Source organism: Oncorhynchus gorbuscha, linkage group LG01 (assembly GCF_021184085.1).
Source record: "Oncorhynchus gorbuscha isolate QuinsamMale2020 ecotype Even-year linkage group LG01, OgorEven_v1.0, whole genome shotgun sequence".
NCBI classification, from domain to species: domain Eukaryota; kingdom Metazoa; phylum Chordata; class Actinopteri; order Salmoniformes; family Salmonidae; genus Oncorhynchus; species Oncorhynchus gorbuscha.
In genome coordinates, this window is record NC_060173.1 from 42,585,861 (window position 1) to 42,599,377 (window position 13,517).

General features: G+C 42.4%; 1 protein-coding gene across 1 annotated transcript in view; it reads right to left on the reverse strand.

Moving 5' to 3' along the window:
• Window positions 1-1,708: 1,708 nt before the first annotated feature.
• fa2h (fatty acid 2-hydroxylase) overlaps window positions 1,709-13,517 on the reverse strand; it is a 31,439-nt gene continuing 19,630 nt past the window's right edge. Inside the window, exons 2-7 of the mRNA XM_046353368.1 lie at window positions 8,097-8,186; window positions 5,365-5,507; window positions 5,043-5,143; window positions 4,743-4,915; window positions 4,209-4,461; window positions 1,709-3,992 (exon numbers count right to left, since the gene is read on the reverse strand). Of these exons, the coding sequence (XP_046209324.1) occupies window positions 3,925-3,992; window positions 4,209-4,461; window positions 4,743-4,915; window positions 5,043-5,143; window positions 5,365-5,507; window positions 8,097-8,186 (828 nt within the window). The 3' untranslated portion in view covers window positions 1,709-3,924. The remainder of the gene's footprint in view (window positions 3,993-4,208; window positions 4,462-4,742; window positions 4,916-5,042; window positions 5,144-5,364; window positions 5,508-8,096; window positions 8,187-13,517) is intronic.

Below are 13,517 nucleotides of genomic sequence, written 5' to 3' on the forward strand. Positions count from 1 at the left end.
TTATGGCGCGGCAATGTGCCAGATGATGGCATACCTTAGGTCTCTGTTGTTTATGACTGAAGGGTCCTCTTTTCTGAGACCAGTGTCTCAGCAGATCCTAGAGGATATGTACAGTATGCTGTGTGACATCAATCATTCATTGCCAGCCATTACTAAAGGCAAAGAATATACATTGCTCAAAAAAATAAAGGGAACACTAAAATAACACATCCTAGATCTGAATGAATGAAATATTCTTATTAAATACTTTTTTCTTTACATAGCTGAATGTGCTGGTAACAAAATCACACAAAAATGATCAATGGAAATCAAATTTATCAACCCATGGAGGTCTGGATTTGGAGTCACACTCAAAATTAAAGTGGAAAACCACACTACAGGCTGATCCAACTTTGATGTAATGTCCTTAAAACAAGTCCAAATGAGGCTCAGTAGTGTGTGTGGCCTCCACGTGCCTGTATGACCTCCCTACAACGCCTGGGCATGCTCCTGATGAGGTGGCGGATGGTCTCCTGAGGGAGTAAAGCATCCGCCAACTCCTGGACAGTCTGTGGTGCAACGTGGCGTTGGTGGATGGAGCGAGACATGATGTCCCAGATGTGCTCAATTGGATTCAAGTATGGGGAACGGGCAAGCCAGTCCATAGCATCAATGCCTTCCTCTTGCAGGAACTGCTGACACACTGCAGCCACATGAGGTCTAGCATTAAGAGGAACCCAGGGCCAACCGCACCAGCATATGGTCTCACAAGGGGTCTGAGGATCTCATCTCGGTACCGAATGGCAGTCAGGCTACCTCATGGAGGGCTGTGCAGCCCCCCAAAGAAATGCCACCCCACACCATGACTGACCCATCGCCAAACCGGTCATGCTGGAGGATGTTGCAGGCAGCAGAATGTTCTCCACGGTGTCTCCAGACTGTCACATCTGTCACATGTGCTCAGTGTGAACCTGCTTTGATCTGTGAAGAGCACAGGGCACCAGTGGCGAATTTGCCAATCTTGGTGTTCTCTAGGAAATGCCAAACGTCCTGCACGGTGTTGGGCTGTAAGCACAACCCCCACCTGTGGACGTCGGGCCCTCATACCACCCTCATGGAGTGTATTTCTGACCGTTTGAGCAGACACATGCACATTTGTGTCCTGCTGGAGGTCATTTTTCAGGGCTCTGGCAGTGCTCCTCCTTGCACAAAGGCGGAGGTAGCGGTCCTGCTGCTGGGTTGTTGCCCTCCTACGGCCTCCTCCACATCTCCTGATGTACTGGCCTGTCTCCTGGTAGCGCCTCCATGCTCTGGACACTACGCTGACAGACACAGCAAGCCTTCTTGCCACAGCTCGCATTGATGTTCCATCCTGGGTGAGCTGCACTACCTGATCCACTTGTGTGGGTTGTAGACTCCGTCTCATGCTACCACTAGACTGAAAGCACCGCCAGCATTCAAAAGTGACCAAAACATCAGCCAGGAAGCATAGGAACTGAGAAGTGGTCTGTGGTCACCACCTGCAGAACCACTCCTTTATTGAGGGTGTCTTGCTAATTGCCTATAATTTCCACCTGTTGTCTATTCCATTTGCACAACAGCATGTGACATTTATTCATTTGATTGACATGGAGTTACATTGTGTTGTTTAAGTGTCCCCTTTATTTTTTTGAGCAGTGTAATATAATAGTAGGTTTAGAAGACACAAATGGGCTGGCTCAGAAACAAGTGATCATCAGAAATATACAGTCATTTATGTACAGATATATCTGCATTTGCATAGACAAAGTTAAAATATGTATTGTGGTAAACAGATTTGGAAAATTATTTAAATGCATAATTTAGCAGAGATATTTCCACTTGACAGTATTAAAGTTTACAAGTTGTTTATAAATATATATATATATATTATTACTATAACCCAACCAGAAGCTTGAGGGGAGGGCAGGGAAGAGGGGGCATCAACATCATCATTATTATCATTATCAACATCCTTATTTTCAGCACTATTATCATTATCGACATCACAACAATTGTTGGTTCTTTATCAAGTCATGTAAAAAGTTCATCATTACAAGTCATCATAAGCATGAGTACAAATATTGGTTTGAACATGCATCATCTCAGTACTGTAATGTGAGTCCTTGATGCTAATCTGGATATCTTACTGATGCTCTGCTGACCGCTCTCTGTCTGAATACAGTGTGAACACAACCCAACCCAACCCAACCCCTGACCCTGACCTGAGTTCCAAACAGACCACTCCCACTGCAATTTTTATACTGTTAAGTACATGCAGGATTACACACAATATTTTTGCAATGAAGAATTACTCTCGTCTTATAAATCACCCCAATCAAGGCCCTTGGAGGTGATAGGAGACTGTGGCCCCCGGAAGCCTTCCTTACTGTAGCAATATACTATCACTAACATGACAATGGTTCAAATCACTGTCTGAGACCACATGGGCTTCGTCAGGCCCCAGTCCCCTGTCTGTTTCCATGGTCTCCTGAGGAACAGTAGGAGTATTTGGGCTCATCTGTAGTGGCTTCACCTAAGGGTTCATTAAAACTGTAAAGAAAATCAAGAAGGGAATGAACAAAAACACATGGAATGCAGAAGATAGAAACATTAGGATTGAAAACAATTTGTCTGAACAGCTGAGGATCAACCTGTAACTGAACCAAGGGTCTCCTACACTTTAGTCTGACGCTAGATCATCACCCTACATGCAGGGAGGAGAACGGGCACCTATAGTGAGGTCCTAATATAAATCGGGCCCCATCCTTTACCTTATCTCATTAGCCACGTGCTGCTCCCTACAGCAGGAGACCTGATAGACTGGTCTCATGCCCTCAGCGTTCTGTCTCTGTATCCATAACACCACGTATCCAGCCATCCTTCAATACATCCACCCACACAAAAATCAGGATGTATACATCCGACTCCATCTCTCTCCACCTAGTACAACATCAACTCATTCTGAAGCTTCATTTGACATGTCAACAACAAACCAGTGTCTATGAGAGAGATGGAATGGGAAAGATACAGTATCTCTTTGTCTGCACACATATTTCTATATATTTAGTCATACCATTAATTAATACAAATAGACATTATGTTGAAATATACATTAATATGAACATAGTGAACGAGTAAATCAGCTCCCTTCATACCTTCCCACAGATTTTTTTATGGAAATGTCCCAGTGAAGGCAAGACACTACAGATGAACCATCTTTGGATTCGGTGAGCACATGCTGTCAAAAGCTTTTTTCTGTGGGAAGAGCATTAGTAACGCTTGACCTTTAGAATAGAGGAGGGCATTCTGCAGCATCAACACTCCAGGGATAGAGAAGGGACTTTCCTGAGTTTTCTTAAAGGTATATGTAAATGTATAAACTTGGACAGCTTCTATAAGGACAAGTGTAATCTCTTTCACTTTCCGCCCTCCTAAACATAACTCATTCTCCTCACTTTCCACATGCACACTCCTTCTCTCACTTTCAAATCACTCTCTCTACTGTCTCTGGTGGGATGTTGACCGTTAGAACCTGGGACTGCATGTAAGTTCCTCCTTACTGCATCATAGTCATATACAATCTTAATTGTATCCTTTTGTCCATTATAAGCTAAATGAATAAACAATAAAGAAATATAAACATGTTCCCCATCCCGGACCCTGCACCCCCTCCAGTTCTGAAAAGATACCTTCCTGCTTTGACTAGCAGGTGGAACATTATGGAGAAGTGTGTTTTGTTTTGTTCGGAGATGAGAGTAGCACTGTAGCAGTGAAGCAGTGAGCCAGACAGACAGACTGGTTTGTAGTAGTTTAGAGGGACATGCTGGAGTCACAGGGTGGGGGTTAATGAAGGGTTAAGTTGTCAGGTGTAAGAGGGATGGGGGAAGGTCGCCCCTCTCTGGAGAGTAGACTCAGTTGGGTCTTCTAAAAGGTTTGTTCGGGGATCACCGTGTTGAACGGATGGTCCCACAATGTGGTGCTGATTCCAAACCCTGCAGAGGGAAACCAATGCATGTCATCAGTGAGCAGACCGAGTCATAAGGTATAATAGATATAAGAACCATACGCTGAACTGCAGAGAATTACAGAGACGTATGAAGAGTCTGAGGTCATATACTTCACATTCTATGTCCCTCATTCTCTTCATTAGAAGTTACTATGCCAACAGAAGTATGGTGATGCAAAGAGACTATTCTGGTCCTCCTTACCTGCTCTTTGGTGCTCAAAGTGGTGCTTGACGTGGTATGCCTTGAGGCTGTAAAGGTAGGTGTTTCTCTGAGGGGAGCCGTAGTGAAGGTAGTAGTGGGTCATGTCGTACACCACATACCCAAACAGCCCCCCCACAAACAAGGACACCCCCAGGGTCTCGGGGAAGGCCTTGGTTAGCAGCAGGTAGAAGCTGCCTACTACCACTGAGGCCAGGCCAGGAGGAAAGACCAGGCGGGAGCCATCATAGGGTGACTGAAGGGAGGAAACAGCAGGATTAAACATGGTGTTAGTTCAGGAGCAGATAGACATTGACTTGTTACTGAAAAAGTTGGTTTTATCAGTTATGCATATGGCTTGGCCTAGATTTGGAACAAAAATGATATCCTCCTGCAGTTTCCCAAGTTTCTGAATTCCAAATTAATCATAAACCAAAGAGGCATTATACACATGTAGGAACTTATCCGTTTAAAAAAAAGACATTAACATTTAGTTCCAGAATATCATTCACTCTTCTGTGTATGTCCGTATCTCACCTTATGATGCTGTCCGTGCAACAGGAAGTGAATGGTGATGAGGTAATAGTTGTGGGCGGGCGGGCGCATGTGGAAGACGAAGCGATGGATGCAATATTCGATGAAGGTCCACATGACCATGCCCATTATGAAGATGAGGGGAAAGCTGTACTTGTGCACCAAGACGGAGTAGTCTGGAGAGGGAGGTGGTGGGACAGATACAGGATATAGATATCTACTAGACTGTACATGGGTAAAAGCATGTATTGGCTGGCTGGCGAGAGAAAGAGAGAGAGACAGAGATATGATTGGGTCTGTTACCTGTGCTGGCGAACAGTCTGGTTGTCTCCAGTGCCAAGGTGGTGTAGCAGTACCAGCTGAGATAGAACACCAGTGGCATCCACACAGCAGGGACTATGTACCTACACGCAGACAATCAAATGACTTATTTAAACCCAAGCTTATCTTTCTGGGATAAGTGCATTTCTACACTATATGGGCCGATTTCTCGGACAGAGATTAAGCCAAGTCTGGGACTAAAAGTATGTTTAATAGAGTCTCCATTGAAATAGCCTTTTAGTTCAGGACTAGGCTTAATCTGTGTCTGGAAAACCGTCCCGAAGTGTACGTTCTTCTCTCTTACCAGGAGGTTTTAGTGCTGGCCTCTAGAAAGTCGTTCCCGAACAGGCGAATGGGCCGGTCCACAGGCTGGTGCACCCAGGTGTCATATTTCTCTCCAAGGTGGCCCACCTGCCAGGCCAGGGGCTTCCGCCAATCCACCAGGTCCTGCAGGAATAGCAGGGGAGCCACGGCTCAATTTACAACACAGTACAGTAGCTTAAGGCTTACAGCACACAACACAACAGTACAATACATACATACAGCATCATACAAGACAAGGTGATTCTATTGTTTTAGAACCCCATTAGCACCACTTCTGCCTAAAAGCTTGTATTGTCAAACTACATCTTTTTCATGGAGAATCAAAATCCAATGGAAATTGGACTCGATAACTCATTTCAGTCATAACTTTATGTGACAGAGATCACTTTAGCTTGGCCCTTCTGACTGATGGTGTTCTGTCCAGCAGGTGGCGGTAGAGAGACTGAGACAGATGTCCACGGGAAAGTCTCCACCACACCAGACTTCAGACCCAGGAAGTAGAGGTGTTGTGCAACTCCCTGATAAACGCGTGATCCAATCTCTGTGAAGGATCTGCAGATCATATATCTGTCCATACCCTTTACTAAACGTCTCCTTTAACCGTTAACGTGACCTTGGATAGAGACCAGGCAGACTGAGATGCGCTTGTTCTTAAGAGTCATGGTCTCCTCTGCACTGTAATAAATTATAGGGTGGGTCAGGTTTATATAGACTGCATGAAATATATATTTACTATACTGCCCTACCAAGCAAAAAGGCAGTAACTGCTCATAGCGTGGAACTGAGAAAAATTACTTTTATTTACTTTATGCAGTTACTGCTAACATGAACCCCACTTTCTCCAAAACACAATACGAGGCAGGATACTTGTCCACATGATTAAGCATGTATTTAATGTAGCAAAAATGACCAGTTACAAATGAGCAGTTACTTCCTTTTTGCTTGGTAGGGCAGTATAGTAGACAAGTTTGGATCAATTTAGAGAAACAAAAATGTCAACAAACCATTAATTGAGGACATCGATTGTCTTGGGGTAGGAGGGTAAAAGTGAGAAATGGGGTTTCAGTCAGGTATGTGTTGAAAAGCAAACAAACAGGTCAATAATATAACAATGAGTGACAAAAGTGTCATGGTATTCAAGCCACAGATTCCTCCACTGTGTAAGTATGTAGGGCTGAATGAGCCAAGAGAAGAGACGCTGCACTAGGTACGTAACAAGCAATGGCAAGCATCATGCCATCGCTCAACGCATCACAATGACAAACACACACAGCTGGCCTTGGCCGCCCCTGTTGCAAAGTAAAGGTGACTCGCTGCTAATCACTAGCTAATCAAAAACATTCCTAAGGCCTGAGAAATACCTGTTCTGTTAGTGAGAACAAAGGAATCTCTCCCTGCTAACCCTGTCTATCTATACTGAACACCCCATAAACCTTCCACAAATCTTCATATCTACTACAAACGGTCATAAGCTATGATTATGAATGCCCCGAAGCAGCTCCCCCACGGTCTTCAATAATTCGCTGTGAAAACGGGTGGGCACACAATTTTTAGCACGTCTCCATCTTTCCCAACTCTCTCCCTCTATGTGTGCGTTAGTAAATTCATTCGTAAATTTAGAGCGTTTCGCTCTCGTGGGGTTCAGAGCCCACACTGCACTCTCTGGTCAAGGAGTAGGGTTGATCCAAGCATTCTGACCTCACAACGGCAGTCAAACACCGAAGCTTACTGGCTAAAGTTATCTATCTTGCTAGCTACTTCCAGACATACATGAGAGAACACCTCACTCTGACCATTTTTCTCACCCTAGCAGAGCTGGTTAGGCTGCTTTCATGTTATCCAGAGCATTTTGTGTATTACTTTGCTGCTGGCAACAATTTAATTAATATTTTTAGCCCGATGTTTAACTGACACCGGACATATTCCACGGGGTGTTGAACATTCGGAAATTGATCAGTTATTCAGATGAGTGCTCTGAAATCAGAGTAGATAGCCAGAGTGAATTTACGATGTGTCAATGCAGCAGTGTACTGTAGCTTACAGGCCACAGTCAGAGCAGCAAGAGCATTGAACTCAAGGGCCTTGGACCAGACACATTGATGTTGCACAACCCTGGCTGCCTGCTACCCTGCCTGTGTAACCGATGTGAAATGGCTAGCTAGTTATCTGGGTGCGCGCTAATAGCGTTTCAATCGGTGATGTCACTTGCTCTGAGACCTTGAAGTAGTTGTTCCCCTTACTCTGCAAGGGCCGCGACTATTGTGGAGCGATGGGTAACGATGCTTCGAGGGTGGAGACATAGCTTCAAGTGTTGGGCCAATGACGACCCAGTACGGCTCTGAGATCTGAGCTCAAATCTGACTTGTAGTTGAACCCCATAACCAACTCCTGATATGATCACCTGTCACTTCCTGCCTGGCTGAAAGCCTGCAGTGGTTGGGTTTGATGTTCAACTTGATCAAAGAGGGATGTCCAGAGGACCCTGCGGGCATCCTTTAGATCAGTGGTTCTTAACCAGGGGTACTTGAGAGGACTCATGAGACCATAGGCCTACTGGTAAAATGCACGAGGGGGTACTTCAGGGGTACTCCGGCCAGAGCTAAATTCAATTGATGGTACAGTAACCCAAAAAGGAAACACTGCTCTAGATCTTTCTTACTCTTTTCTTCTTCCAGTTTTCATTCTGATTCTCTCCCTTTATTTTTCTCTCACCGTGTCTAGGTCGACTTGACTGCATTTGCTGAGGGGTGAAGGCTCCTCGTCCACAGTGTGCTCCTGGGTCTTCCTCCTCTCCCTCACTGTCTGTGGAACAACGGGAGACAAAGGTTGTGAGCTGCAATTCAAAATGCGAACATGGCCGGATGTCCATTAAGGCACTCACGCACACTGACACTCCCAACACACGCACAGACACTCACTTCATCATTTGCTCACACACACATAATACACACATACATTTATACAGACTCTATACACACCACGTACACTCACTCACATATAAGGCCAACAGACGGTGAAATAGCTATCACTAGCACCTTATAGGCTGCTTCCCTATATACATAGACTTGAAATCCCTGGCCACTTCAATAATTGGAATAATAGTCACTAATAATGTTTACATATTTTGCATTACTCATCTCATATGTATATACTGTATTCTATTCTATTCTAGTCTATGCCTCGCCCAAATATTTATATATTCTTAATTCCATTCCTTTACTTTAAATGTGTGTGCATTGTTGTGAAATTGTTAGATATTACTGCACTGTTGGAGCTAGAAACACAAGCATTTCGCTACACCCGCAATTACATCTGCTAAACATGTGTATGTGACCAATAAAATTTGATTGGATTTGACTTGATCACATACTCTGCTGCTACTCTGTTTATCATATATCCTAATACCTTACCCCAATACATAGCTCTATCACTCGAGTATCCCTGCACATTGTAAATATGGTACTGGAACATACTGACCATATATATATATATATATATATATATATATATATATATATAGGTCAGTATGTATATATATATATATATAGGGTCAGTATGTTCCAGTACCATATTTACAATGTATAGGATATATATATATATATATATATATATATATATATATATATATATATATATATATATATGTATATATGTATATATATATATATGCACACACACAGTAGTGTGCTTACTTACTTTCTCTTGTTGTTTTTATTGCTTTAGTGTTTTTGTTCTACCTTATGTTATTTTTAGTATTACATTGATTACTGCATTGTTGGGTTTAGAGCTTTCAAGAAAGGCATTTTACTTTACTTGTACATGTGAAATTAAACCTTGAAACTGAAGCATATGATGCACAATATAATGTTACCATGGGGACATACAATTTGGTTTATTGACTGTATGAGTCAGAGGCATAGAGCATATACGTCTGCCTTTGCAATTTTCCCTGAAGAATGGGAAGGACGTAACATGGACTCAGCCCTGATTATATCTTAAAGCTCATTTCTTTCAGTTCATATTGTTTGGTAAGGCATCCTTTTATGTATGTCTCAGGGCACATTACATGGCTGTCTGGGTTTATGCTCAGGACCAGGTAATCTCAAAGGGTAGCTCTATCAGCTGATCATCATGATTCAACCATATCATAGGTTGTCATAAAACTAAGTGGGTGAAAATTATAGGGAGGGGAAGGATAACTAGATCTTTGGATAGCCATGCTGTCAAGCCTGGTGAAATGTAACGTGAGGAGTTTGTACGATTAAAACAAATAGGCAGAGAGGCATGCCTCAGTTTGTTACCCAATGCCCTGCATTGGGTGTTGACTATGGGTGTTGACTATTTACACAAAGCGACAAAGTAACTATGTAACAACGGAACACACCTCCATCCTTAACTTTTCAACAATACCTTTAGATTCCATCATTCATTCTTATAAAAGGGCAGGCAAATATTCCAATATGAATCCCATGCTCATTTCTGAAGGTGAATTTCATAGCTCAAGTTACGAGTGGGGGTAAGAGATGGTTTTATTGACCCTAGTCTAAACCCTCCTGTCACAGAGTTGATCTGCGGTTTCTTGAGCAACACATTTGACCTAAACTACCTGGTGAAGGTTCGCCTCCCTGTGATCTAGGGTTAGAGTCTGTCCTTCAGTGTCATCCCTCCCACCATGTCTGTCCTGTGACAGTCTTCCCATTCCCCTCCTTTCCCAGGGACAAGGCGAGGCCATCTCTTTTTCTCTCCCGGGCATCCCCTCTCAGCTCTCCCTGGTCGAGTCATTGCCTGGCAACTCCTCTCAGAGTCAGACAGGTGCAATATTAATCAGGTGTAAAGCGGCAGCTCTCTCCATCTCAACTCTCCAGCTACACAAATGATTAACCACAACCCTCCTCTACTCCCGCCCTCTTACTGACGCATCTCCACAGCTACGCAACACCTCATTTGTTCTCTCTAAATCCTAACTCCATCTCACTCTCTGCCTCCTCCAACCTTTTCCACCATCTCTCTCACGCTCTCAATTTTATTTAAGGGCTTTATTGGCATGGGAAACATATGTTTACATTGCCAAAGCAAGTGAAATAGATAATAAACAAAAGTGAAACAAACAATTTAAAAAATGAACAGTAAACATTACACTCACAAAAAGTTCCAAAATGTTATTATTTCTCTCCCTCTCTGTGTGGCAAATAAATGAACTTTATGTCCTGAATAAAAAGCATTATGTGTGGGGTAAATCCAACACAATGTCACTGAGTACCACCCTTCATAATTTCAAGCATGGTGGTGGCTGCATCATGTTATAGGTATGCATGACATTGGGAAAACCTAGGGAGTTATTTAGGATACAAATAAACATAATAGTGCTAAGCACAGACAACTCCCAGACTGAACCAGGACAACCTGGTTCAGTCTGCTTTCCAACAGACACTGGGAGGCAAATTCACCTTTCCGCAGGACAATAATCAAAAACACAAGGCCAAATATACACTGGAATTGCTTACCAAGAGGACAGTGAATGTTCCGGAGTGGCCTAGTTACAGTTTTTGCTTAAAATGTCTTGAAAATCTATGGCAAGACTTAAATGGCTGTCTAGCAATGATCAATAACCAACTTCACAGAGCTTGAAGAATTGTACAAATATTGTACAATCCAGGTGTGCAAAGCTCTTAGAGAATTATCCAGAAAGACTTCACTTTGGCAGCGATTACAGGTGTGGTTCTGACATGTATTGACTCAGTGGTGTGAATACTTATGTAAATGAGATATTTCTGAATTTCATTTTCAATACATTTCAATAAAATACTTTCTCAAGGCACTATAAATGTGTTCCATGAGCTTACTTAAACTATGTTGAATGCAAATACAACACACAAGCAAAAAAAAACATGTCAACTCACATGATGGAAACTCAATTACAGTTATAAACAGATGCACAAAAAAATACAAAGTTAATGATCACCTAGGCAGGACTTGTATGGCACCAGAGGCAGACACACCGTTCATACGTGAGCTTCAGCATGTTTTAATCTTTGGTTTATGACACACTGATATTTCAATGTATTAGTGCAACTGAACTGATTAGCTGTTTTAACGCCCAGTTAATTTTATAGCAAACAATTCACAATTGCCCTTTGAATGTACTACGCTACATTACATTGCAATGTTTCCACATACACTTCAATAAAATAGAAAATCAAATTTCCATCATTTCTATCCCATGTGTGATCATTGAAGACATTGTTCACATTCATTGATGCACAAATCCTGTCTTGAGCATTTGGTCATAGGTTCTCATTGACATCGCAGTAAAGCAGTAAAGTGCTCATTGTTCATTCACCTTGGAAAAACCTTTTGGCATGGCAATTCCAAGCCTGACATTGGTCTGTATTGATGTAATTGCATGCTCCTGCATAGCAAGTGATCACTGAGCGCCAAGTCTAGGTCCAAAGGACTTAGCAGCTAGGTAGCCTAGTGGTTAGAGCGTTGGGCCAGTAACCGAAAGGTTGCTAGATTGAATCCACCAAGCTGACAAGGTAAAAATCTGTCATTCTGCCCCTGAACAAGGCAGTTAACCCACTGTTCCTAGGCCATCATTGTAAATAAGAATTTGTTCTTAACTGACTTGCCTGGTTAAATAAAGGTTTTTAAAATAATAATAATAATACTCCTGAACAGCTAATCAAATGGCTGCCCAGACTATTTGCATTGCCCCCAACCCACCCCTTCCCCTCTTTTACGCTGCTGCTGCTCTCTGTTTCGTATCTATGCATAGTCACTTTAACTCTACCTACATGTTTATATTACTCGACTAACCGGTGCCACCGCACATTGACTCTGAACCGGTCCCAACTGTATATAGCCTCGCTATTGTTATTTTACTGCTGCTCTTGAATTATTTTTTACTTTTATTTAACACTTATTTTTTCTTAAAACTGCATTGTTGGTTAAGGGCTTTTAAGTAAGCATTTAACTGTAAGGTGTATTTGTTGTATTCGGCGCATCTGACAAATAACATTTGATTTGATTCATCCATTGCCTGAAGGAGGGTGGCACGCTCATGGCGATGGCAATTTCTTTTAAACAAAAAATACAAATAATGTTTTATTGTCACATACACTGGATAGGAACCGTGAAATGTGCTGTTTGACAGGGTCAGCCATAGTGGTACGCACTGGAGCAAATTAGGGTTAAGTGCCATGCTCAAGGGCACATTGACCGATTTTTCACCTTGTCAGCTTGGATAGTCAAAACAGCGACCTTTCGGTTACTGACCCAGCGCTCTGGTAGTCTATCTGTCGCCCAATCATACACCTTCCACCTGTATTGTAATCATGTATCATGATGCGTAGCGAACATCAAACACTGATTAAGTTTGGAGAAGAATTTACTATGAATTTGTCTGTTGTACCGAGTCAATTGAAAAAGTTTTGAAACAACTACCTTTTTGATGATCTGCTTTGAGTTTTGTACTAAGGGTTGTGAAAATGTACCACATACTGTACTTGTGAAAACTGCACCAAAGCAATTGAACAAAAAAAGTATTACAAACACTAGAAATGCCATTGAATATTACAGCTGGCGTGTTAGCATTTCTGAAGAGGAACAGAACATATTATATCCCAGAGAAGTCTTAAGAGAGTATTGTCATAAGACCACTGAGAAAGTGAAGAAGTGTAGAAGCACCTGACCTGATTCTACGTTGTAACTGGAGTTGAGTTCACTGACTTATTGGAAGGCTTGGTTGGAATCAGCAGCAAATTGGAGTCTGGCAATGATTGTACAGGGCCTAGTTTTTATCACCCTGGGCAATGGCTTTGATTTGAAACCAGCATGTGTGGAAATATGGCCACTCTTAACATGGACCTGAACTTTAGGGTAAGTTATTGTGAACCGAACACAGGCGTCAGAGCCAACAAGTGTGTAAATCAACTAGCTTACTGATACTTATATTAAGCCATAATATAATTTAATAAAAAAATACAAAGTTATCCGTTGAAGTTCTAGACTGTAAGCTGCTCCAGCAGAGCAGTGTCTCGGTGTGTACTGTGTGTGTGTAGGGCTTTGACTATTCCATGTGAAATGGGAGAGGGCCTGAGGAGAGAGCGAAAGGCTTTAATTTGCTCAGCCAGG